Genomic DNA, 22599 nt, shown 5'->3' on the forward strand with positions numbered 1-22599 from the left:
GCGACGCGTCCGCGCGCAGCTTTCCTCAGGACCGTGATCTCATCCACCATGTCTCGGACGGCCCCTCGCACAACTTCGCTGCTGTGCTGCCTCTTCCTCCTACTTCTTAATGCCGTGAGCAGTGCTGTAGGTTGTAGCAAGCAAGCGTTCTTACTCATCGAACTCGTGTAAGTAGCCGTCGGTCTTGGCCGTACTGGGGAATAAGTGGGAGGCAACCAACTTCTGCAAATGTACGTCTCTTGCACGACTGCCAGGTGTGGACGAGGGACTGAGAGACCGCAGGCATATGCTTTGGATCAAACTACACCATCCTCCGGATGGACATCCCTGACGACCCGAGCAAGCCGTGCCTGTCATGCACGAAGCTCTGGTGTCAACAGCAGAACCTACCTAGGTGCGCGGGTGCCTCCATCGGGGACGCCAACCCCGATACTGCCACCGGCAAAGAGGGGGACATCGAGGCTCGTTGTTTCCGTGCGTCGCTGCGACCCTGGCCGCATGTCCGCTCCCGTGCTGAACTAGGCTTGCTCGCAGAGCGTGACTCTCCCCGGGACCAGCTCGTCGTCACTCTCTTCCTCCTAACGGTCTTCGGCCTCCTTCTCGGCGCCGGCATCAAGGGCAGGATGCTCAAGGCCGGCTTCGACACGACCCTGCCGTGGGCGAACAGCAGGCGGTGGTGGGAGGTACGCGTTTCCCCGCCCGTGCCCCGCGTTGTGCACGTTTCACGTCCCGTATGGTTCTTAGGCATTTGTTCCCCAACGGCAGCCGGAGGATATCCGGCTCAGCGATGCGGGCCACTCGCGCAATGCTGCCGCCAGGGACCATCGGGGAGACTATATCAGCGTATCCGACTCACCGCCGAACGCGTGATGCGCAGCGTGGAGGACTATGTTCAGGGTCGGACTGGACGCTATAGGTACAGCTGTATCATATTTCGCGCTACTTTAGCAGCTAGATGCTCTAATCATGGGGGCCGAAAAACGGCACTGCATGCGATTGTTCCGCCGGAGTGTGCTAATACCCAAAAGCACGTATATATGTCTGCTCTTGAGCTGACATCATGACCCGCCTCATTGCAATGAGTGATAAGTATACACTAGTGTGCTGGGTGTGCTCAGTAAAGCACAGCTGGAAGGTCAACCTGTTAGATATGCATTGCATAGGGTGATGATCATGCAAAAATCTTGGCTGCCGCCGCGCAGTAATAAAGGAGGCGGCAGCAGTCAGCCTTGGCTTTATAGCCCTTGACACGAACCGTCATCGTCCATGGGCTCCCTCTGCTCAAAGTCGGGAACCGTGTCTGGCGGACATCAAGTCCTAGGATCAGCTAGCTCCTCGGGCCCTACGGGGCAGCCGGACGGTACGAGGCCGGACCCTCGAGCGGCCGCTGCGGAGGCAGCGGAACGGCGTATGAAAGCGGTCAGTGCCCGTTACGCGCAGACCGGATATGTACTGATCTATTCCCTCAGTCTCAGGCTCGCGGTACGCACTCAGCCAACCCGAACGCTGGACGACTCGCCGCGCAATTGGAAGCTCAGAAGGGCGCACCTCGTGTGCCGGAGCCGAGACAGCAGGAACAACTCGTGGTGAGTGCATGGCCGGGGTTCCATCACAGCCCCCCGTTCTTACGGCGCCGTCATTCAAAGTGGGATTGAGCGTCGCCGTCCGAGCCCACGAAGGGCTAACTGCGCGCACACGAGGCTATACCCACTCGCAGGAGCGCGAGATAGGAGGGGTTATCGCGTCTCTTGGCCCCCCACGTTGTCGCACCTGCAGAGCTTCCGTGACTTGTATACCATTTCGAGGATAGTTCCTGCTCCGGTATCTACGGCTACCACATCGCTGCCCTGTCCTGGTGTCTGACCCTGCAAGGCCGCGTAGAGGCCGGGGCTTCTCCGGCAACCCCTGCACGAGGGAGCGTGCATGCGTGTAATCATATCTTCTCTTGGTACCTTGGGTGCACTTTGTGTCAAAAACAAATATCCCAATGCAGCATGCAACCGTGACACGCAGCTAGGACACCCCCATGAAGGTGCTTCTGAGAATAAAGAATTTTAATGTTGGCTGGAGATTAGATGGGTGCAGTTGTGGACTCTGGTGTGATGGGCGTCTCTTGCCATGTCATCGTAGCACACAGGCGCCCATAAGCATTTCGAGACTTGTTCGCGACCACTCGCACGTACAGCCGACCCTCGCTCGCGATCTCTCGTTCGCGCACGCCCAGCACGACCGCTGGCCGGCTGTCTGGACCCTGCAGCGACGTCTCATGAATGTCAACGGAGGAGTGGGAGGCACAATGGGAGCGCGTGCTCTGGAAGGAGAAGCCATACCCTGACAACTATGTTCCCCGCTCCTTCCTCTCCTCTTTGAGCAGGAACCGTGAGTCGGTCGTGTGATCTTATCTCATTTCCTCCGTGCTTAACGTCTCGTATAGCGAACTTCAGACCGTACACGTATTGGCACCTCGTCATCCTCTCATGTCCAATAAGCCAGCACCTCGCGAGCGTCTTCGTGTTCCTCGCGGTCTTCATGAGACTCCAGGAGAGGCTACTCGACCCGCGTGCCCTCGTATGGATATCTGTGGGCGTCTTCCTTGCAGGTTACATGACATGGGAGATGCTGGATTGTGCTAGAGCGGACAACGTGTCGCGGCATACCAATCGTTCGTACTGTACTCATTCACATGCACCGATCATAGCTGACATCCCGCCGTCTATGCAGGGGCGAAGACGCTGAAGGCTTCCATCCTTGTCTTCCTGGCGCTTTTGTCTTTGTCACCGGTACTGAAGACGCTCACTGCCGCGACATCCTCAGACTCCATCTGGGCGCTGTCGGCTAGTCTATTCGTGCTGAACGCCTTATTGGCGGACTATACAGCCTTGAGGCCACAGAGCCACCGCCGTGAGAGGTACGTTCACCGCTGGGATATCACAGGCGGCCGGGTATTCAGTAGGCTCGTTCAGGTTGACCTCCGTGCTCTCCATGAACGCCGCGATATCCTCCTCCGTCGTGCTCGCTTCGAGATTATCAGACGACATCGCCGTCTTCGGTCTGATTCTCTTCTCGGTGCAGACGTTTGCGCTCTTTCCAATGCTCCGGCGTCGCATCCAGGTGGGTCTTCTATTTACATCCTCCCTTGCGTGGTCTCACGCGAGGTCAGGACACCGCACGTCCGCTACAGATCATCCTCACTGCCGCCCTTTCCGGGCTTTCTCTGCTCCTCACCTACCCGCTATCGGTCACCGCAGCGTACCTCTACGCCTTCTGCTTCGTATTCGTTACTTTCATCGCTCCGGGCATGTTGGTATGGGCCCAGCGGTACAAGAAGTACGTGATCTACGCCGTTCATGACGAGCATGTCCTAGAAGACTGACTTGCATTGCAGCGAGATCCGGGGCACCTGGGATCCCGCAGTGCCTAAAGTCTATCGGCGTTTATCTGTGTCTCGCTGAAGTCGCGACCGCCGCCGATCGTCCAATTGCAGCGGTTACCGCTATGTACCCCGCCCCCGTCGTGCTGGTAGAGTGGCGGTATGACGCATCATGTCACGGCTGTCGATTCAACGGCCGACGTCAGACCATCCTCGGCTGGCCTAGGTGGCGACCCCGCGACACACTCCGAAGGCGCATTGTTATTCCCCCCGGGGGCGGCGAAGACCAAACTCAAACCGTCGGCTAGCCCTCGAACACAAGTGGCCCACCCTTCCCCCGCGATCGAGCAGTGGGGGTGGGGGCCGCATATGTTCTCCCCCTGGTCCTGTGGCCCGCACACTGGCGCAGCACGCACGCCCGTCCGCTTCTGGAACGCACCCGCCCAGCCACCCGCTCCCACGCGCGCCATATCAAACGCTCCCTCTGCCCAGTGCCCAGGCCCCGGGACGCTCGCGGACGCGCGCGCGGACTCTCGAACCGCACCGTGACCGCGCACCCCCACCCCCAGCGGACTCTATCGCGCGGGCACACGGGGATCATCGTGGCGGTCGCGCCGTCGCCCGTGGGGACGCGGACCCTCCGTCCCCTCGTTTCGCTCCTGCCCCCTCCTTCGCGTTCCCACACCCATTTCGCAGTGCGCTTCGCGAGATAGTGATCCATCTGCGCTCGCGGGGGCTGGGCCGCCGCGTATGGCAGGTGGCGTGCCCCCCGCAGGAGGCGTCATCGCGCGCGGCGATGCCCGTCAGTGCTCGCAGTCGCAGGCAATGGCTGTCCTGGGGTTCGCTGCGGGATGCGATCTGGGGGGTGCCTCGCGTTCGCGTTCTGCACCGGCGGATGCCAGGGCCAGTGCCACCGCCCGCACCGAGGGAGCCTTTCGTGTGGCCGCGCCCAGTCGCAGCCGAGCCGCAGCTGAACCTTGCAGCGCGTTCTGCGTTCTGCGCGCGGCCTTCCCTGCCACGGTCCGTTCGGCGGCGGACGCCTAATGGTGTATTATTGTTGCTCGGTGGGAAGCGGGCCTGCTGGGGTAACTTCTGCCTATCTTCGGCGCGTGCCCCAGGGAGTCCGTCCCGCACTGCGGGGGGCGCCGCCGGGAATGGTTATATGGGCTGCTGCTGGAATAGCAGGAGTGGGTCGAGGGGAAGAGGGGGAAGAGAAGGGGAGGGGAGGAGAAACAGCAGTGGTATATATTTACAGTAAAGCGACAGACACTATATTACAGCCAATACTATCCTACATACGAAGTATCCCGAGAACATGTGAGAGCGAATAAGTGACGGTGCAGTGTGCATGGACGAGCGCGCAGAGGAGAGTGGAGGAGGTGGGTAGGTAGCTGAGGCGGAGATGGAGGTAGAGGTGGGGGGACGGGCAGGATAGAGAGGAAGATCGGGTCGAGTCGAGTCGTCTACAGAGTCCCAGAGCCAGCAGGAGACGGAGCGCGAGAAGACGGCGAGGATGGCGGATCGGTAATGAGAGATAGAGAGGGAGAGCGCTGTTGGTACATATGAATGTGGGAAGCCTCTACATGTTGCATTGCATGCCATAGTCGGTCGTTCAATCGGTCAATCAATCGGTCGGTCAGTACGGACGGCGGGCGAGACAGGACAAGCAGACAGCAGGCAGACGGATGGACGGACGGACAGACGGGACGGGGCACGCATTCAAATCCGCAGATCCCCGTCGCTGTCGTGCAGGCGCGGCCGCTTCGCGGGGTTCCCGACGACGCCGATGCCGCGCGCGGCGAGCGCCTCGACGGCGGCCTTCGCCGCGCCCTCCGTCGTCTTCTTGCTCCGCCCGCGCGTGCGGCGGAGCGCGCCGAACGCCTGCGCCTTGATCACCGCGAGCGTGCCGCATATCGGCGCCGGCCCGGGCGAAGGCGAGCGCGACCCGCGCGACACGCTCGCGGGGCGCGTGCGCGCGCGCGACGAGTACGTGTACGAGGACGACTCGCCGTCGCTCTCGCGCTCGTGCGAGCCGTTGTCTGCGCGCGAGTACGGCGACGGCGCCTGCACGAGCGAGGGGCGGTCTGCGGATGGCGAGAGCCCCGAGGCGGACGCGGATGAGGAGGAGGGGGGCGCGGTGCGGCCGCTCATGCGCACGATGGAGGAGATGTCGGCGGTCCCGCCGTGGAGGGTGAGCTCGGGCTGGCGGCGGTAGAACTCGGGGCGTTCCTGGAGAGCGGTGCCCTCGGGAAACGTGAATGGGTAGGAGGCGGGCGCGAGCGAGGTAGATGATGTGGAAGAGGGCGTGGACGCAGCAGGCGAGAGGGAGCGGCTAGGCGCAAACATGTATGAGGGCGTGAGTGGAACCTTTTGATCGTCAACGATGTTGTAGCGCGAGGAATAGGAAAGGTCGGATGCGGTGAGCGTGGGTGACTCGACGAAGGTAGGTGAGTGGGTCGCGCTGCCGTTGTCCATCGAGCCGGGGTCGCTGACGGCTGTGCCGGGGTGGCTCACCCAATTACCGTCACGGCCAGAGGTGTCGATCGGGTAGGGCGCGTACGGGTCGTATCGGGGCATTCTGCTGTGGGGATCCATCGAGCGCGGTTCTGAGCTGCCGGTGCCGGGGACGCTCACGTAGCTCATCGCGGGCGAGCGTTGGGGGTAGTCCTGGCCGTTTGGGTTGTGATAGGAAGAGCCGTTCATCGAGGGGGCAGAGGTGCTGCCAGAGGAGTAGCGCATGCCGTCATCGCCGTAGTGGCTCGCAGGGCCGGCGGACATGGAGGAGGCCATAACGGGCGGGGTGCGGACGGGTGGGTAGGAGGAGATGGGGTAGTCGTCTTGGGGCTCGCGATCGACCTTCTTCTGCTGCTGCTCGTACATCCTGATCATGCTCTCCTTGTGGTCGAGCTCGGTCCTGTAGCGGCTCGCCTCCTGGCGGGACTCCTGGAGCTGGGTGTCGAGGGCGCGGCATGAGTCCTGGAGCTGGAGGACGACGGACTCTAGGTTGGTGACTGTGGGGGTGCGCGGGAGCGATCAATACGGGCGGGGGGAGAGAGCGCAGGAGAGAAGGCGGACCTGTCTCCTCGAGAGTGGCGATATAGTTGGCGCGGCGCGCGCGGAAGGCGGCCTGTGCGTCTGCGTTCTTTTTCTTTCTGAGGGCGGCGTCGGAGACGCGGGAGGAGGAGCCGTCGCCGTCTGAGCCGGTCTTGGGGTCTGGGGAGGGCGGCATAGTGCGCGGGGAGAGAGGGGAGGAGAGGGAGGAGGGTGAGGGGCAGCGGGAGGAAGAAGGGACGGAGAGATAATAAATGGGAGGAGGCCGAAAGGACAAGGGCGGAGCGCGAGGCGCACCTGGACGGCCGCGAGCGAGGCGAGCGTTCGGGAAGAGGAAGGGGATGGGATGGGGAAAGCCCAAGGCCAAGGCGACCCGACCGCCTCTCCGCCACTTAACGCGCTCTGCTCGTCCACGGCGCACACGGCCCACCCCCGGCCTCCCTCCAGTATTCGCCCGTTCGCCCCCAGTGCCAACCAGTCACACTCTGTATTTTCCCTGTTCGAATCAGTCGCACAACAAGCCTAATCCGCATTTCGTCCTCTCAGGTCCGATCCCCCGACCGCCACACAAGGCAGCTCGACTCCGCCGCGCCGGGTCCCCAGCCCACAACTACTCCCGTGTGACCTCCCGGCGCCTCCGCCCCCCCTCGCCCGTATCCCCGGCGCACGTGTAGATCCTCCTCCCGGGCGCGCGGCACACTAGCCCCCCGCCTCCGCCCCGCCGTCCCTCGCTGCCCACTGCGATCGCCCACAACCCCCCGCCTCCTGCTGATCGCGCGAGCCACGCCGCCACTGCATGCACGCCCCGCGCGCCCCGTCGCCCGAGCCCCAGCGCCCAGCGCGCACGCCCCACCGCAGCGTCCTATCAGCCTGATCCTTCCGCACCCTCTTCTCCCGCTTCTTCCTCCAGCTCCAGCTCTTCCTCTTCCCCCGCCATATCCAGCACCTCCACCGCCAGACCCGTCCCGTCCAGAACGCACGACACGCGCCGCCCAGCACGCCCGTTCACCGCCAGTGTCACGCCCCCCTCCCTGCACCCCTTCAGCGCCCGGCTCTGGATGATCGGGCTCGCCCCAGCCGACGGAAGCTGCGCGCACACGGAAAACCGTGCGTTCAATCCGGACGGCGTGGGCGAGAAAAAAGTTCCCGAGAAGCACGCAGGCAAAAGGGGGCAAGCATGATCAGCATAACGCCGCCGCCGGAACGGCCACAGAGGACAATGCACCCATACCTCTCCGCTCGCGAGCGCCGCGCGCACCGCGCCCATCAGCCATTCTCGAGTCGTGCCGGTTACGTACGCGTGGGGGGCCGGGATCGGGTGGTAGATTAAATTCGCATAGCCGACCGTCGCGACACAGGCTGCTGCTCGACGATCGTGATGAGCATTGAGCGAGCCCTCCGCCGCCTGTGCGCGACGCGACGCGACGCCGGGCGCCCAGGCACTAGCACGAGAGAAAACAAGGCGCGGCTCACCTTCCCCATCCCGCGGCCGGTAGACGACCACGAGCAGCTCCTCGTCGAAGAAGTCGACGTCGAGGACCGCGAACGGCGCAGGCGCGTCCTCGCTTCCCTCCGCCGGAGCACAGCACTCCAGCGCGGCAACCTCTACCGTCGGCACGCCGTCCGCGACGCCGAGGCCCTGCTGCAGGCGGGCCACGCACACTGTGAACAGCACCCCGGGTCAGCGACAGATCACATTCCTGAACGTGCACCCGCGCAGGCAGGGGCTCGAGGGGGGCTCACGGTACGACCGCCCGCCGTCATGCGGAGGCCTGATTGCAAGGTACTGCATAAAATTGTCCGCCTGTCGTAGATCCGCTCAGCCAGCGAACGAGACACGTTGAAAAGTGCGAGTCGCTTGCCTCGCTGCCGCCCAGCACCGTGCGCTCTCGTATCAGGGGTGCGGCGCTAGCTGATCGCGGGCCCTCTTCCTTCCCTGCTGCTGCCACTGCCACTGCCTCTGCTTCCGCCGTCGCCGTTGCTGGCACGGCGTCGACAGAGCCGGCCACGAGCACGGCCGAGCGTGCGGTCGCCTTGGACGCCTCGTCGAAGATCTTCTGGCAGCCCGCCGCGAGGTTCTGCAGCAGCGCGTCGACGTTGCGTTCGACATGCGCGAGCTCCCGGTGTTTCACATCCTTCCGCGGAGCAAGACACGCGAGCACGCGGCAGGGGGAGACGTGATGATGCGGTTAGCCTTTCTGCCCCACACACGGAGATCGCGGGGGAGCGCACTCACTTCGTGCACGGTCTGGTCCCAGCGGTTTAGTGCGGCGCGTGCTTTGCGGAGCGCGGCGCCGACGGTCGTAGTTTGCACGGCTAGACTCTCGGGCGCGAACCGCGGCGCGGGGCCCATGAACCACTTGTCGAGCGGGCTCACGACGAGCCCGGACGTGAGGTAGTCGTTCACCTCGAGGATGTCGTGCGTCGGCCGCGGCTGCTGGTTCTCGGCCGCGTTCACCCGGGCGATCTCTGGTGCGCCAGTGGGTCAGCGGCGGCTAAGGGGCGTGGAGCGGCGGGGACGTACCGTACCGGACCCACTTCATGAACTCCTTGAAGCGGATGAGCTCTTTGCGCGCCCCGGCGGCGAGCCACGCACAGAGGACGATGCCGCGTGTCGTGTTGTCTAGACAGCGTTCGATCTCACTTGGGTTGAAGCTACAGACGGCATATTGGGGTCTGTCACAAACGTGAGACGGATATGCACCGACAGTCGGCTGTAGGCACCCACAAAGCAGCCCAGCCTTGCACCTCCTGCAGGAGCAGCCGCAAACGCTGGCAGGCGGGTGCGACGCGTTTCTCTGCTAGATCTCGCAGCTTGACCAGAGCCTCCGTCATTGTCACTTCCCACCTTTGAATGCTCTACTCCACACGTGAGTACCCTAATGACGTTGTGAGGTAGGTAAATCGCGAGCCTACCCGTTCGCTCATGTGCTCACCGCTGCCCAGATAGTCCAGGAGCGCCTCGGAGGTGCGGCCGGTGGTCAATAAACAGGTCAGGTCCAGCAGCGGATACGGATCCTCGTCTACCATGCCATTGTGAGGCGCCGACCCCAATGTCACAGTGCACGGTACTTACGGCCGAATTCGTTGCATTGTCTTTCTTCCAGTGCTTGCACCCATTTTTTCCCCAGTTCTCGTGCACCGGGGTTCGTCTCGGAGCCAAACCACGTGTTACGCATATCCTTGACCACCCGCATGGCATACCACACTAGTTCCCGCGCCGATGACGACACCCTGGCGACGTCCCTGTAATGCCTACCTGTCAAATAGGACAGCTTGAGAACCACAGGACGCAGGGGAACGGCAGGCGAGTCCAGATCCGACGCCGGCCCAGGATGCGCAAACAGGTATTCACGCAGCTTGTAGAGGGAACGAGGAGACGCAGCATGCCCGATGCGTACATAGCCGAGCGGGTAGCTTCCCTCCAGGAAGAGATGCACGTTGCCTAGGTTGTCCGCGACGGCGAGAATGCTGTTCACGTTCGTCTCGTCTGCTTCGTCCTCTGCTTCTGGAAAGGGCTGCGCAGCGTCGGGCTTATTCGACGCGATGGAGGCCGCGGCAAGGTCTGTGGGGAGGCTCGGCCACGCTGTGATGACGGGGGGCACCTTGGGTGCCTGCGTCGCCCGATTTCGTGCGCCGTGGAAGGCGAAGAGCTCGTTTGAACTGGAGGACGGCCGTTAGCCGCGCAGAGGAGCCGAATAGAGGACGGGCACGTACGTAAGGGGCTTGGACTCATCCTGTATAGCATCCAACAGGGGCAGGTTTCGCAAAATGGAGTGAGCGGAGCCTGTCTATCTCACGGGCTTAAGCACGGCGAACGGTAGGAATTGGACGTGAGAAAGCCGTACTATGATGTCGCCGCGCTTGAAGACCTCTGGGAGGCCTTGGCCTCCAGATTTCTTTTCTTCGCGGAACCACCACGTACCGGTGACTCGGAAAGTACGGTCCGGTAGAGCTATAGGTATTGCGCGCTCCACCGTGCCGTTTTGTATTGAATGGATGGTGATCATGCCCGGGTTGGAGACCACTGCAAGGGTTTGTACTGTGTAACTAGACGGTGAACGAACGAATACCATGAAACGCAAAGTGGCTCGTACCATCGGGACTCCAGGCGATGTCGACAATATGGTCCACCTTGTAGTCGGCATTACCGGGCAGGTCGACCTCCCACTTCTTCGAACCCGACATCTTCCAAAGACCAAGCTTCTCTTGGTGTGCAAACCTAGACAGAACGGCCACAAGATCTTTGTCAGGGCACCATGATGTACGCAATATGCGCCCGGGATTCGGCAAGGAGATGGTGGCCACAGGCGCGATTGTCGTAGCCATCTGGTGCGAAGTAGCGGTTAAGCGATGCGTGTTTGGGGGAGATCTCGACCACCGCACCTTGGAAGCTTGTGTGGATAGCTTCTACGTCTTTAGAGTGTGAAAACAGCCTATGTATGCGCGAGTTTGTGGGCGCAGTGAGACGCGATCAGACGTCTTGTGCACTGCAGCGTCGCTAAGTGATTCTGTGGGTAGACTGGATGTGGTGGGTGGAAGAGTATACGCGCATCAAAAGCAGGGAGCAAGGAATCATACAATTCAGCTCAGGACGGTCCTGGTGCCACTCGGTGCAAGACAAAGGCCAAGTCCGCGACGGTCAGAGGGGATCGTTTTGAGCGTCTAGCTCGACGCGTACAAACCGCGTCCAGTCACGCAGCTGTCACACACTCGGGCCGCTTCGCCGGGGCGGTACTCGTCGTGGTCCTCCTGAGCCAGCTGCCCGCTCGGACTGCAGTTAGGCTATACACCGACAGTGGTACATCGCCGTCGACGGTACACGCGCTCACACCCTTCGATGGCCCACGGCCGTAACGAGCGATCCCACGACCTCCGAATTAGAATGCACTCGAGGTACACCGCGGGGCTCGCATGCCGGCGGTGTAGCCAATACAGCCATGTGCAAGCAGAAGTACTACGCCTTCCGCTTCCCGCCCTTTTTCTTCCCCATACCGCCGATGACATCCCCTTTCTTCGCCCGGACACCCTCGCGCGCAGGCCGTTGCCCACCGTCCTTCTCGAACGCACCGCCTTTCCGCTTTGTGACAGTTTTCGATCGCGCAGCCTTCTTCTTGTCTCTCTTCTTCGACGACGCTGGCCGTCGCTCGGGCTCGCCAATCTTTGCGGGTCGCGACGCCTTCTTCGCCGACCGCACCGCCGCACGAATCGCACCGCTCTCCGGCGCATCCTCGTCGTCCTCCATTGCCATCTTTCTCCGTTTCGCACGTCGAGTGAGACCCGCGAACTTGTCCCGCTTGGGCTGCCACACACAGCCGTGTCCATCAGCCCCCGGCCGCATCAGGGAGCGCAGATGACGTACCTTGGGCTCCGCCGCCGCCTGCTTTGCCTTGCCTTTTTGGCCCGCGTCGAAGCCAGCCTCGTATTGGGACTTGCTGAGCGCTGGCGCGGGAATCTCTGAGCACGGGCGGAAATGAAAAGCTGATGCGACGCACCCTCTGCCTGGGCCTTCTCCTTCCCAGTCTGGAACCAGGTACGGGCGGGCCGCGAGAAGATCTCCGCTTCGTGCTCGATCATGTTCTGGCCTTTCTTGAGCTCCATCTCAGCTTGGCGAATCTGTCAACGGAGTACAAGGTCAGTTGGCCGTGTATGGTCCTGTGTAACACCAGCACGCTCACGTGTTTTTCCTCCTTCTCCTCCTGCAGAATCTCCGATATCTCCTCTTTCAGCCCAGCGAGCTTCTGCGCCCATTTGGCAAGCACCTCCGTTGGGACCTGGCGATGTCGAACCTGGTCCTCGCTAGAAGAGTGCTTGATGGCGGCCTTGAGCAGCTTGCGGTCGGCCTCACCCACTAGAGTCACCGATCTGTCGGTTATCGCGTGAGCGCGCAGCTTGTTTCTATCGGGTAGATCTCCCTACCGTCCCTTCTTGCCCGCACGCGCCGTTCGGCCGACACGGTGCAGATACTGCGAGAGCGTCCCAGGCATGTCATAGTTGATGACGGTCTCGATACCCTTGATATCCAGCCCGCGGGACGCGAGGTCGGTCGCCATCAGATAGTCTACATGGCCATCCCGGAACTGCTGCAGGGCTTTTAGTCGCTATACAAAAATAGTGTGAGCAGGTCTGTCGGGTGACGCTGGGGCGTTGTTGTTTGTCGACTCACTTGTTCTTGAGTGAGGTCGCCATGCAGCTCATCACACTTCATTCCGAGTAGGCTGAACATGATGCGCATCTGATGTGCTAGCTTCTTGCTCCGGTAGAAGATGATAGCGCGCGCCTTGAACGACCGTTTGCACAGCGCGACGAGGAGCGCTGAGCGCTCCGTCTCCTTGCCAGCGCGCACGCGGACAAACTCTTGGAGGAGGCCGCGCGCTGTGGAGCGCTTGGGGTCCACGAACAGCCGGACAGGCTTGTTGAGCGACATCCTGACTAGTTCGTCCACGGAGTCAGTCATCGTGGCCGAAAACAGCATAGTTTGCCGCGAAGTGGGACAAGAGGTAATGATCTCTGTCAACTCGTCTGAAAACCCGTCCTCCAGCATACGGTCGGCCTCATCGAGGACCAGGATGTCCAGAGCATCGAGGGTGAAGGTGGGGGAGTTGCGGAGATGATCGATGAGACGACCTGGGGTAGCAATGACGACGTCCGGTCGTGTACGCAAGTTCGTCTCCTGCGCCTTCACCGACAGACCACCTATAAATATCAAACAAGGGTGAATACATGTTTGCACGTGTAAAGACGTCATACTGACCGACCACTAGGGCAAAGCGGATGTCTGTATGAGCAGCAAGCTTCGAGCCGACCTCATAACACTGTACCGCTAATTCACGAGTAGGTGCCAAAATGAGACACCTCGTCGCAGCCGCCTTCTTGCCTCGGTCACGGTACATTAACCGTTCCAGCATCGGAATGATGAACGCAGCGGTCTTTCCGGAACCGGTCACAGCGTTACCGACGACGTCCTTGCCTAGGAGTGCAACGGGAATAGTAGCGGCCTGGATGGGGGTTGGGGTGGTGAAGCCCAGGGTCGTAATGGACTTGATGATGGGTCGGGAGAGGTTCATGGACAGAAAGGACGTGTGCGCCTCGGCGGGACCCTGTTCAGAGTCGAAATACGCGGCTTTGCGTTCCTTCTGCGCCTCGGTCTCCTCTTCAGAGTCGTCCCCAGAAGAGGAGGCAGCGTCCTCGTCTTCTTCGTCGGACATGGCTTCATCCTCTTCGGCCTCGGCACCAGCCTCTTCGTCCGACGTCGCTAGAGGGTCTTCTTCGTCTTCATCCGCAGATAGACCGTCAAACTCCTCGCCAGATGCATCCGAGCCTTCCGACAAGTCGTCCGCGCTATCCAGCTCGTCTTCTTCGTCTTCATCCTCGTCCTCATCCTCGGAATCGCTTCCGTCGTCCCCCTCGTCTTCTAGCGGCCGTTTCCGCTTCCCGTTGGTCGCGCGAAGCTTTCTCCGCGCTATGATGTCGTCTACCGAGATGGGGTCCTAAACCGAGGTCGTTGTGAGCAGCCACACCAATGAACATACCCGTAGGCGGCGTACCGGCTTGGAGCCCTTTTTGACGAGGTCCTGCACATCGAGATGTTCGTCAAGAAACTCAGAATAAGGGTCCCCAGATAGATCAAACGTGAATTCAGGGTTGAGCTCTACAGCCTCTTCAGCAGTGGGTGCCTTCGCCATGAGCGCAAAGTGTCAAAGTCCAAATAATTTAAGCGCTCACGTCAATGATCGGTCCGCCCGAAGCGGGCGTCTCACGCCGATCGCATTTGCAACTGCTGCAATAGTTGGCGGCGCACTTGGGTGTGGTGCGTTCGTTGTACATTATGTAGTATGTTGCACGGCAATAATGTTACTACGCATACATCGAGTTAAATAGTAAAGGTATTGGAGTCCACAGATATCACGAGTGCGACGCAAGGGCGGTAACGTTACCGCTTCCTCCTCCACCTCTCTCCTCTCTCGAGCGCAGCTTCAGCCACGCCGTGACCATGAAGAGCACCCAAGCAAAGGCAATTAGCACGCCGCACATCACGGAGAACAACTCCCCCCTCCAAACCTCTGCCTTTGTGCGCATTACTTGCACGTGCACCGGCGGACCAGAAGGCTCCTCCTCGACAACCGCATCGACGAGGTATCGACTCCCGCGCACAGTCGACGATCGCGAGCCACCGTGCAAGAGCGGGATGCTCTGCTCCGGGGTCGAGGATGAGGGAAGCGGGAGGTGTCGATTAAGCGTGCTGCTCCGTCGATGGCGTCTCCCTTCGGGCGACTCTGCCCGCCAGTTCTCATCGTCTGCTCCAGACCTCTTGCCCGCCCGAGGCTCCTCTGAGGGTTCCTCGTCGCTTTCGTCACCGTCGACGACGGTGGGGAGCAGGGCGCTCATGCGGCGCGCTGCGACTGCTTGCTGCTTCTTGTGCAAGTGTGAGAGGCCGATGATGCCGATGATCTCGAAGACGTTGAGGATGACGAATGCGTTGAGGAGCAACTGGACGTCGCCGTCGTCGCCGTCTATCGGAGACAGGCTCTCTGCGGACTTTTTGGACTTGATGTCCAAAGCGAGCCCCGCTAGAGTCTGGAAGATGGTAGAGCCTGTTTGCTCGAGCTGAAAATCCAGTGAGTGGTGAATATAATCGGGGTGCGTGGCAACATACCGCTTTATGCGCACCCAGAGTGGTCGAGACGTACTTCAAGGGCACGATGCGCGGGACGATGACCACTAATAGTACTGCCGTCGAACGTGTCAGTACGTTGGTCAGTAGTAGCTTTCTGATGTTGCTCACGAGGTGAGAATCCGTGTCCTGTTGCGAAGGAAATGATAGCTGGGATGGGTGTCTTCGTAAACTGAGGTGGCAATGCCAGCCATATGTAGCACCCCAGGGTCAGAGTAGCAGACAATAGGAATAGTTTCATGACGATGTTTCGCCTCTTAACTCTATCGACGACGAGCCCAATCTGCACAGTATTTCGATGAACACGATATTGGCAATGTGATTGAGCGACAAAACTTACGATGGGGTACAAGAAAACACTGCCGGCCAGGACGTAAGAGCCCTTGGTACTGGCGTCGGACTCGTCAAGGTCGAAGCGGCGCTGCAGTATGTTGCTGGTATAATGGTCAATCAAAGAGTGCAACATTCAGACCGTTCTCTCTTACGCAACAAGATGGGTAAAGGGCGCCCAGACGGCACCACATAGGACATTGAGTCCTATGTAACTGATTCCATTGTGAGCATTTCGTTCGTAGCCCCGATAAGTGTCGACACTTACGCCCAAAACACGTCTCCGAGTTTGGTAATATCTCTCAGATTTACCATACGCTTCTTGGCAACCTCCTTCAAGGCCTCGGCTTCGGTCATATCTGCGGCAGACGCAGCGCGAGAGTGGGCCTCGGCATGGATTTCGGACGCCTCCAATTCCGTCCCCGACCCGCGAACGAGCCACTTCGACGAGAAGACGTAGACCAAGTTGATCGTGAAGGAGAACGCCGTCAACAGCGTAGAAGCATAGAATGGCGCGTGCGGACCGAAACGCTGCGAGAGCGGGTATGATGTGAGCGCGGAGATGAAGGATGCGCCCTTCCCGGCGACGAGCCCGAGGGCGAGGGAGACTCCGAGACCATGGGACTTGAAGAAGCGCACGATGATCGTTTCCTGGACCACCGCTAGGGGACTAACGCCAAGGCCAAATACGAACATCCCGAAGGCCATCATGCGCACGCTGTCGGACAAGTTGCCAATGAGGAGACATGCTTGTCCTAACGCAGGCGTGAGTGCGTGGATTCGTGCTGAGCGTGCCGAGTGAACTCACCGAGAAATATGACGCCGGTCGCAAGGATGCTAGTAGTAGTGGTTCCCAGTCGGCTTGCAAGCAATCCGCCGACGAGCGGTGTCCAAGTGCTATTGAGCGAGAAGGCGGAAATCAGGAGGGAGAACTCGGTGTTGTTCGTACCCATTTCCCGAGCTAGACGGGACTTGAGTGGGCCGAGTATATAAGTTGCACTAGCTCACGCGTCAATTATGAGGCGTTTTAGAGAGCTTGCGAAACGTACTAATGACTGCCTATGCTGAGCGAGCATGCACACAGCAGAGCAAGTGAACGAATGAAGTACGCTCTTGCCGGGGTCGGCCTGTCATACTCCGCATGTAGCAGCTCCTCCGCAACCCGTTCGTTCAGTACGTCTTCTTCGTACTCATTGCGCTCCTGCTCCTCGCGGGAGTCGGTGAGCAACGGGGCATGGGCCTGGTGGTCCCCAGAAGACATCCTAGAATCCGACTCTGTGTGAGGAGACTGGAGAGGGGGAAAGCGACTTGTATGCTCTAGTGACACCCTGATAGTTTGTACAGAGAGAAGCGCAGGTGTAGAGGTAGACTCCCCTGGAACGGAGGGGCAAGCACAGAGTGGGAGGAGAGCCGATTTCGTCGACCGCGGTGAAGAGCGGGTGGGGCAGTCCTGGATGTTGCCACTTTCCTTATCAGATAAGCTCTGTGATCGACAGTTTAATCTAATCTTTCCAGCGCTAATATCCGGCGAGCTCTCTTCCGAGTCTTCCCACTACCCTCTGAACCACCATCACAGTTACACCCTTCTCAACGACCACCTCTAGCATAACACCAGTATATTATTTCCGCGGAGCAATCTGTCTATGGAGGTTAAGTTGGGTCCTAAGTTCGCCGACCGAGCGGCCACCGGTACCTCGTGCAATCGACGTGTATCACGTCCGAGTCGGAGGAATCGCCCAACATATATACATAGCCGTACGCGTCCAGGTAAGCACTCACGCCTACTCACATCCCGCTACACAAACGTCCGTGAATCCCTGATATACCTCCTCTTCCCTAGGCCCGTGCGCATCCACAGCAGCGTTGCAGCGAGCGTTACGCAGCAGAGGCTGAATTCTGTCCAGCCTAACGCTTCCATCGTGAGGGTCTGGCGACAGCTGTCCGAGGACGCTCAGCTCGTATGGCGGACAAACGGGACACGCTCTGGTACCTACCGTGACAGGGGCGGACGTCCGGCACAGTTCCCCCCGGAACGCGTGTTATGCATGAGCCCCGCGCCTACGCCCTGTCGGAACAATCAGCGCACCATTCGCGAGCTTTGGAAGCAGGCAGCCGCACCCATAGTATGGCGGCAAGCAGGAGCCAGACCACGGAACTGGCAACCTGCGCCAGCAAATGGACGGCGCCATCAACGAGCCACAGCACGTATGCGCCCGAGAATAGAAGGGTCCACGCCGACGAGAAGCAGAGGAGAATCAGGCTGGAACGACTCTCCGTCAGATGCGGGTGGCACTTGGAGCGGCGAGGTACGGACAGTGAGTGGTACCTGGGGCTGGCCCAGGTCTGCGCCTCATTCCCCGCGCTGATGAGAAAAGCGGTGAGGCCGAGCTCAGCAGTGGCCGTCAGGGTCATGAGGGTGAAGAGGAAAGGGTGGTAGTTGGCCCGCATCGTGGAACGTCGTTGACGCATCTTGGGCTCTGGGGGTATATATGGCCGCACAGGAGGAGTTGCTGCGAGCAGAGGGCGGTGGTCGACGCCAGCTTTATGGCCTGGCGTCGCGCACGATACGTGCGATCGGTGGCAGGTGGAGGACACGAGGAGCGCATGCCTCCCTCGTCATTAACGTTCTCAGCGCTGCTACTCGGCTTCACCATGTCACATCCTCCACAGCCATGGAATATGAAGAAGTAGCGTGGATAGAGCTTCTGCACAGTGCACAGCTGCGGAGGACATTGGGAGTACTGTAGCGTACATTTAGGCTTCGTCCGAGCTGAACACGACAGTTTTGCTGCTGCGCACTGCCAATATATATCTGTCGCCTCTCGGGCGCATATGCGCTCTATGTCGGAATATTTTCCAGGAACGCGGGTGCTTAATGAACGAGTTGCGAGGGAAAGGGAGGCCAGAAGGGGTCACATGATGGTGCGGCCGCGGACGCGGGCGGGCGGAGGCCGTCGTCGCCAGATCGCAACACTTGTCACTCGAGCCCGACCCCGAGCGTCGAGCGAGGTATCCCGCTCCCCCCTCCCCTCGTTGCCCTTCTCGCCCCGGACGAGTGTTCATGTGTCTCGTCTGTCTCCGAGGGACACCCTAATGATCGCGACCTATGATGACTTCCAAAAACCACCCTATCAACCTGCCCAAAATCCCCTCTCTCCCGCCGATCCAAATGCCTGATGCCTCCAACCTCTTCGGCCCAGCGAAGAGGTCCGACTCGCCCTCCTCGCGCCCATCTTCCTCTTCTCCATACGCCTCTCAGGATACCTTCTTGACCGCTCACACGTCGTTGTCTCCGGATCAGCCCAGCTCGTCTTCTGGCAATGGCTCCCCGGTCTACTTGTACCCTCCCATGCTCCCTGCGGTGACCACTCCCACCGGCCTCAGGAAGTCCATATCAGTCGACTCGTTCGTCAAGAACAAACCGCTCATGCCCCCGGCTCGCCCCACCCCTCCAAGCCCCCTCTCGGCCGACTTCCGTGCTTCCCAGGCTGACGCCGACAGTCAACAGCCTGCTTCTGCACACGCGAGCACGGGTGGGTTCCGCCCGCCATGGGCAGACCGACGTGGTCCTCCGCCCGCTCCGTCGACGCGCAGCCGAGGGACGAGCATTAGCACTGCAACAGACGACCGCGACGCGATCTTTCTGGACGAGTCTGATGTTGAACGCTCGGAGGATTTGTCGAGGCGCTCTCGCAAGGGGAAGGGAAACTCCAGGCAGTCTGTCAGACCGGGCGAGCTTCCTATGCCTTCCCGCCTGCAGCCCAAGAGGTCAGTACCTTCCATGCATCCTTGCCAATACCCCCCACCAATAGTTCCTCCCCGGAGCAGTAGTTTGAACTTCAGGGCCTCCAAGCAGAAGAATCTCTTGCCGCTGCATACCCAGTTCCCCACAGTGAGTACTTCGTACTCGCTCGTGATCAATACCGTTAACGTCGAATCGTGTTAGACGCAGCCCCCTCCTGAGATATCTCTGCTCGTCATCGGCCCCCACGGTTGCGGCAAGTCCACCATTATCCAGAAAGGATTGAAGCACTATGGACTAGGCAAACCGGAGGAAATCCAGATAGAAAGTCCTAATGGCAGAGGCGTCTTCACATGTATGTGTCTATTATACGCCACCGTCATGGGACGACACGCTGACTGACCTCCATCAGATACCCAACGGTCAGGCACGATTCCTCCGGGACAGGGCATCCCGGAACATACCCTTCGCGTGCTCGAGGCCGACGTGTCTACGTTCAATCTCAGCGACGCCCGCGGGGTCTGGTCGGACGCCACGGATGTCTGGGATGGGATCGTCATCTGCTACGACGCTACGGACGAAAACTCCATTCACCACGTCGAGGATCTACTCAGTGAGTGACTTCGCGAATGTTTCGGCTATTCCTGCTAAAGCATGCCGCAGGAGCCTTCGGCGAGCTGCGCGCACCGTGTATAGCACTATCGTGCAAGACCGACCTGCCGCAACGAGTGAACCCCAAGGACGCCCACTCGATACTTCAACAGTACCAAGTTGGTCTGATTGAAGTCTCGACTGTAACGGATCAATCTAAGGAGAGAATCCGGAAGGCGTTCGAGTTTATTCTTACTGCAATCTTCCGTGACCTAGGTAACTTCGACTGCCTCAATTTGTCTTACTACAGAGCTAATTTTCTGCAGACGGGGTTGATCTGCCGCGAAATCCGGCTTCGCCCGCCTGGTTGCTTTCCCAATCACCCCCACCGTGGGACATCTCCCGCGCGTCTTCTGCCACGCCCACGGCGTCGTCCTCGGCGCACACCGCCCAGCAGCCCTCCATTTCAGGCCGACCGTTAGGACATGTGCCCTCGCAATCCATATCCCAAGGGGCACAACCGGTGCGCGGCTACCAGCGTCCTCTGGGTAGCTCGATATCCGGAACGCCCTCGACCCCGACGTCTCCCACTCGTGTGCGTTCGACCGGTGACCTACTCTCCGAGCACGAGAAGTCGAAGAAACGGGCCTCTGTTTATAATGGGGGTAGGAATAGTAGCCACAGCTCTTTCCACTCCCACCAGGTAATAGGTCTTGGCGCAGACGGACCCTCCAGCATGACGGACATCTCGACTTCCGACGGCGCGAGAGATATGTCTATGAAGGAATCGTGAGTGCTTGACCGATGGTCACCCTACGCAATAGTCTGACACTGCTCAGTCGCGCCCCTCCCTGGATGAGCTTGGAGGATTTGTTGAATAAGCTCTTGTTTATGGCCGTCTGTGACGATGGTGAGGCGAACCTGTTGTATACGCCGGGCCCTTTCACTCAACACTTCGCGCAGATCCGGTGTTCATCTCCCACTTCCTCCTAACATATCGACGCTTCGCAAGTCCGCGAACCTTGTTGCTCTCTATGCAGAAGCGGATGAGATCGCTTGACCACCCCACTGGCGATCCTATGTTTGCTTGTTATGCGCAGATGAGGTAAGTCTTCCTATGGCTGGCGAAATGTATTTGCTCACGCGTTAGTCAGACTGTGCCAACTCCTGGACTTGTGGCTCAACGTATACCCAACCGACTTTGCCGTGCCCGGTGCCACGAGCGCACTGGCCGCGCTCATAAAGTCGATCATCACTAAGACCTATCTCCTCCACTATGGCGCCGAGTTCCTCCCTTTCTTGGAAATGGTGTCTGGACTGAAGGACAAGGATGCCTCCTGGGCGTTGAAGGTTGAGGAAGAGAGTTCCGACACGTCCAGCGTCTCGGACGAGGAGCATTCGTTCCTCGTACGCTCAACATCGCCCCGCCCTGCCAGCCCCCCTCCCGTCAAGCAAGAACCCGTCCCGGTCAGCACCCCGAGCGTGCCATCCGGCTTCGCGCGCGAGCGGAAGGCGAGCTTGCCGTTGACGGCTAAAGCGCTCATTGCAGCGCCCTCGTTGAATTCAACAAACCCTTCGCCCCGTCTCCCGCACAGAGAGCCGGAGGACGCCAACGTGGTGTATCCGGTCAAGTTCATCTTGCGGTATCTGCAGGGAGTTAGCCAGTCGCTGCAGATAGCAGATCCCTCCGATATCGCCCAGGAAATCACGCGAATACAGTGCCAGTTCTTCTTGCGCATAGAGGTATGTGCCGCTATCTTTCACGATGTCGTCATGCAATTTACGCGTTCGTCCCGACAGCCGCGCCATTGGTTGCAGCATGTGCTCGTGCAGGGCAAGAAGGACTCGGAGTCCGATCCGATCACTATGTACAACCTCATCTCGAACCACTTCGGCGAATGGTAAGCCTGTCCGGCCCCGCTCGGCGTTACATAGTGTCGCTGACATATGCAACGTTTAGGGTGGTGTCGCTGATCCTCAGCCACGATAAACCGAAGGGCCGGGCCCGACAGATCGAGAAGTTCATCGACGTTGCTAATCGCTTGCGAAATCTGTGCAACTACTCCGGTCTGCGGGCCATCATCGCTGGTATCAATAGTGCCACGTTTGAGGGCGACGAATCGCTCGAGCTTCTCAGGACCAAGTCCGCGGAGCACTGGAAGAGCTTCCAGCAGTGGGACCAGCTCCTGCAGTCGGTGCGGTCGCATCAGAAGTACCGGATGGCGCTGCGCAATACGAAGGGCGCGTGTATACCCGCACTGTGAGTCACCCCGCGAGACTGTTCCCTTCGCGCCCGCTGACGTCGTTCGTGTTAGGGAAATTCACCTTTCGGACCTTATTCGCGCGCACGAGGGAAACCCCGACTATCATGACGACGACCCCGGCAAGATCCATTGGGCGAAGTTCAACATGATGGCCCGTTTCATCGACACCATCGTCCAGTGCCAGAAGGGATGTCGCGAGAGCGGCGAGTACGAGCGGTTCCCAGACCGTGAGCAATTGCGCAAGTTGTTCATGATAGACGAGGAGAACAAGCTCTTGGACTACGACGTGAGTCGCTTCACGCCTACGCATATCGTGCCTAGCCTAACATGTGGACATAGATGCAACGCGCCCGTATAGCCCTGCCCGAACTGGACGGCGGGTACGAGGACCCGCTGCGGTCGGGCGGTCCGCGCATCCCCGCCCGCGACCCCGCGCACCACAAGGACGCGGCGATCTTCCGCAAGCTGCTGAACTTCTCCTGGAACTGACGAGCCCGTGCAGCGCACCGCGCCCTGCTGCTTTGATACCTTGCTTTCTCCACACGCACATATCTATGACGGTACTTTACGAGGATTT

The 22599-nt window shown here is 60.0% G+C and overlaps 8 protein-coding genes across 8 annotated transcripts; 4 read left to right on the plus strand and 4 right to left on the minus strand.

Annotated features, from left to right (window-relative positions):
- Positions 1–46: 46 nt before the first annotated feature.
- Positions 47–967, plus strand: TRAVEDRAFT_25779 (uncharacterized protein; the record flags this gene model as incomplete). Its single annotated transcript, XM_008033669.1, has 5 exons — positions 47–114; positions 176–230; positions 283–474; positions 535–683; positions 745–967. Coding segments are annotated over 5 exons (590 nt in total), but the record flags the coding sequence as incomplete, so codon positions are not given.
- Positions 968–1259: 292 nt separating this feature from the next.
- On the plus strand, positions 1260–1943 carry TRAVEDRAFT_139761 (uncharacterized protein). Its single transcript, XM_008034848.1, has 3 exons — positions 1260–1419; positions 1470–1586; positions 1647–1943. Exons 1-3 carry the CDS (start codon positions 1267–1269, stop codon positions 1653–1655), a joined length of 279 nt encoding a protein of 92 aa, XP_008033039.1. The 5' UTR covers positions 1260–1266; the 3' UTR covers positions 1656–1943.
- A 232-nt stretch (positions 1944–2175) lies between these two features.
- On the plus strand, positions 2176–4667 carry TRAVEDRAFT_139765 (phosphatidylinositol N-acetylglucosaminyltransferase). Its single transcript, XM_008034849.1, has 6 exons — positions 2176–2379; positions 2435–2662; positions 2722–2908; positions 2964–3111; positions 3161–3327; positions 3386–4667. The coding sequence occupies exons 1-6, from the start codon at positions 2271–2273 to the stop codon at positions 3450–3452; spliced, it is 906 nt and encodes a 301-aa protein (XP_008033040.1). The 5' UTR covers positions 2176–2270; the 3' UTR covers positions 3453–4667.
- Positions 4668–4752: 85 nt separating this feature from the next.
- Positions 4753–10747, minus strand: TRAVEDRAFT_139767 (uncharacterized protein). Its single transcript, XM_008034850.1, has 15 exons — positions 10519–10747; positions 10270–10463; positions 10139–10212; positions 9498–10084; positions 9338–9444; positions 9150–9280; positions 8946–9097; positions 8658–8890; positions 8302–8556; positions 8165–8225; positions 7895–8083; positions 7653–7786; positions 7374–7508; positions 6446–6575; positions 4753–6381 (listed from the first exon to the last, which is right to left on the minus strand). The coding sequence occupies exons 1-15, from the start codon at positions 10607–10609 to the stop codon at positions 5090–5092; spliced, it is 3765 nt and encodes a 1254-aa protein (XP_008033041.1). The 5' UTR covers positions 10610–10747; the 3' UTR covers positions 4753–5089.
- A 631-nt stretch (positions 10748–11378) lies between these two features.
- TRAVEDRAFT_33444 (DEAD-domain-containing protein) lies at positions 11379–14106 on the minus strand (the record flags this gene model as incomplete). Its single annotated transcript, XM_008033799.1, has 8 exons — positions 11379–11723; positions 11784–11863; positions 11917–12037; positions 12100–12286; positions 12341–12522; positions 12588–13117; positions 13176–13911; positions 13969–14106. The coding sequence occupies 8 exons, from the start codon at positions 14104–14106 to the stop codon at positions 11379–11381; spliced, it is 2319 nt and encodes a 772-aa protein (XP_008031990.1).
- Positions 14107–14234: 128 nt separating this feature from the next.
- TRAVEDRAFT_139773 (MFS general substrate transporter) lies at positions 14235–16808 on the minus strand. Its single transcript, XM_008034851.1, has 8 exons — positions 16475–16808; positions 16234–16424; positions 15694–16180; positions 15581–15640; positions 15436–15529; positions 15207–15378; positions 15078–15151; positions 14235–15028 (listed from the first exon to the last, which is right to left on the minus strand). Exons 1-8 carry the CDS (start codon positions 16684–16686, stop codon positions 14327–14329), a joined length of 1992 nt encoding a protein of 663 aa, XP_008033042.1. The 5' UTR covers positions 16687–16808; the 3' UTR covers positions 14235–14326.
- Positions 16809–17220: 412 nt separating this feature from the next.
- On the minus strand, positions 17221–17894 carry TRAVEDRAFT_109777 (uncharacterized protein; the record flags this gene model as incomplete). The annotated part of the gene is made up of 3 exons (XM_008034852.1): positions 17221–17362; positions 17420–17490; positions 17544–17894. 3 exons carry the CDS (start codon positions 17892–17894, stop codon positions 17221–17223), a joined length of 564 nt encoding a protein of 187 aa, XP_008033043.1.
- Positions 17895–18774: 880 nt separating this feature from the next.
- On the plus strand, positions 18775–22511 carry TRAVEDRAFT_108542 (ras GEF; the record flags this gene model as incomplete). The annotated part of the gene is made up of 12 exons (XM_008034853.1): positions 18775–19317; positions 19372–19528; positions 19580–19780; positions 19831–20034; positions 20085–20547; positions 20598–20668; positions 20722–20863; positions 20913–21501; positions 21559–21659; positions 21719–22018; positions 22074–22308; positions 22362–22511. The coding sequence occupies 12 exons, from the start codon at positions 18775–18777 to the stop codon at positions 22509–22511; spliced, it is 3156 nt and encodes a 1051-aa protein (XP_008033044.1).
- Positions 22512–22599: the final 88 nt, after the last annotated feature.

Source organism: Trametes versicolor, assembly GCF_000271585.1.
Source record: "Trametes versicolor FP-101664 SS1 unplaced genomic scaffold TRAVEscaffold_1, whole genome shotgun sequence".
NCBI classification, from domain to species: Eukaryota; Fungi; Basidiomycota; class Agaricomycetes; order Polyporales; family Polyporaceae; genus Trametes; species Trametes versicolor.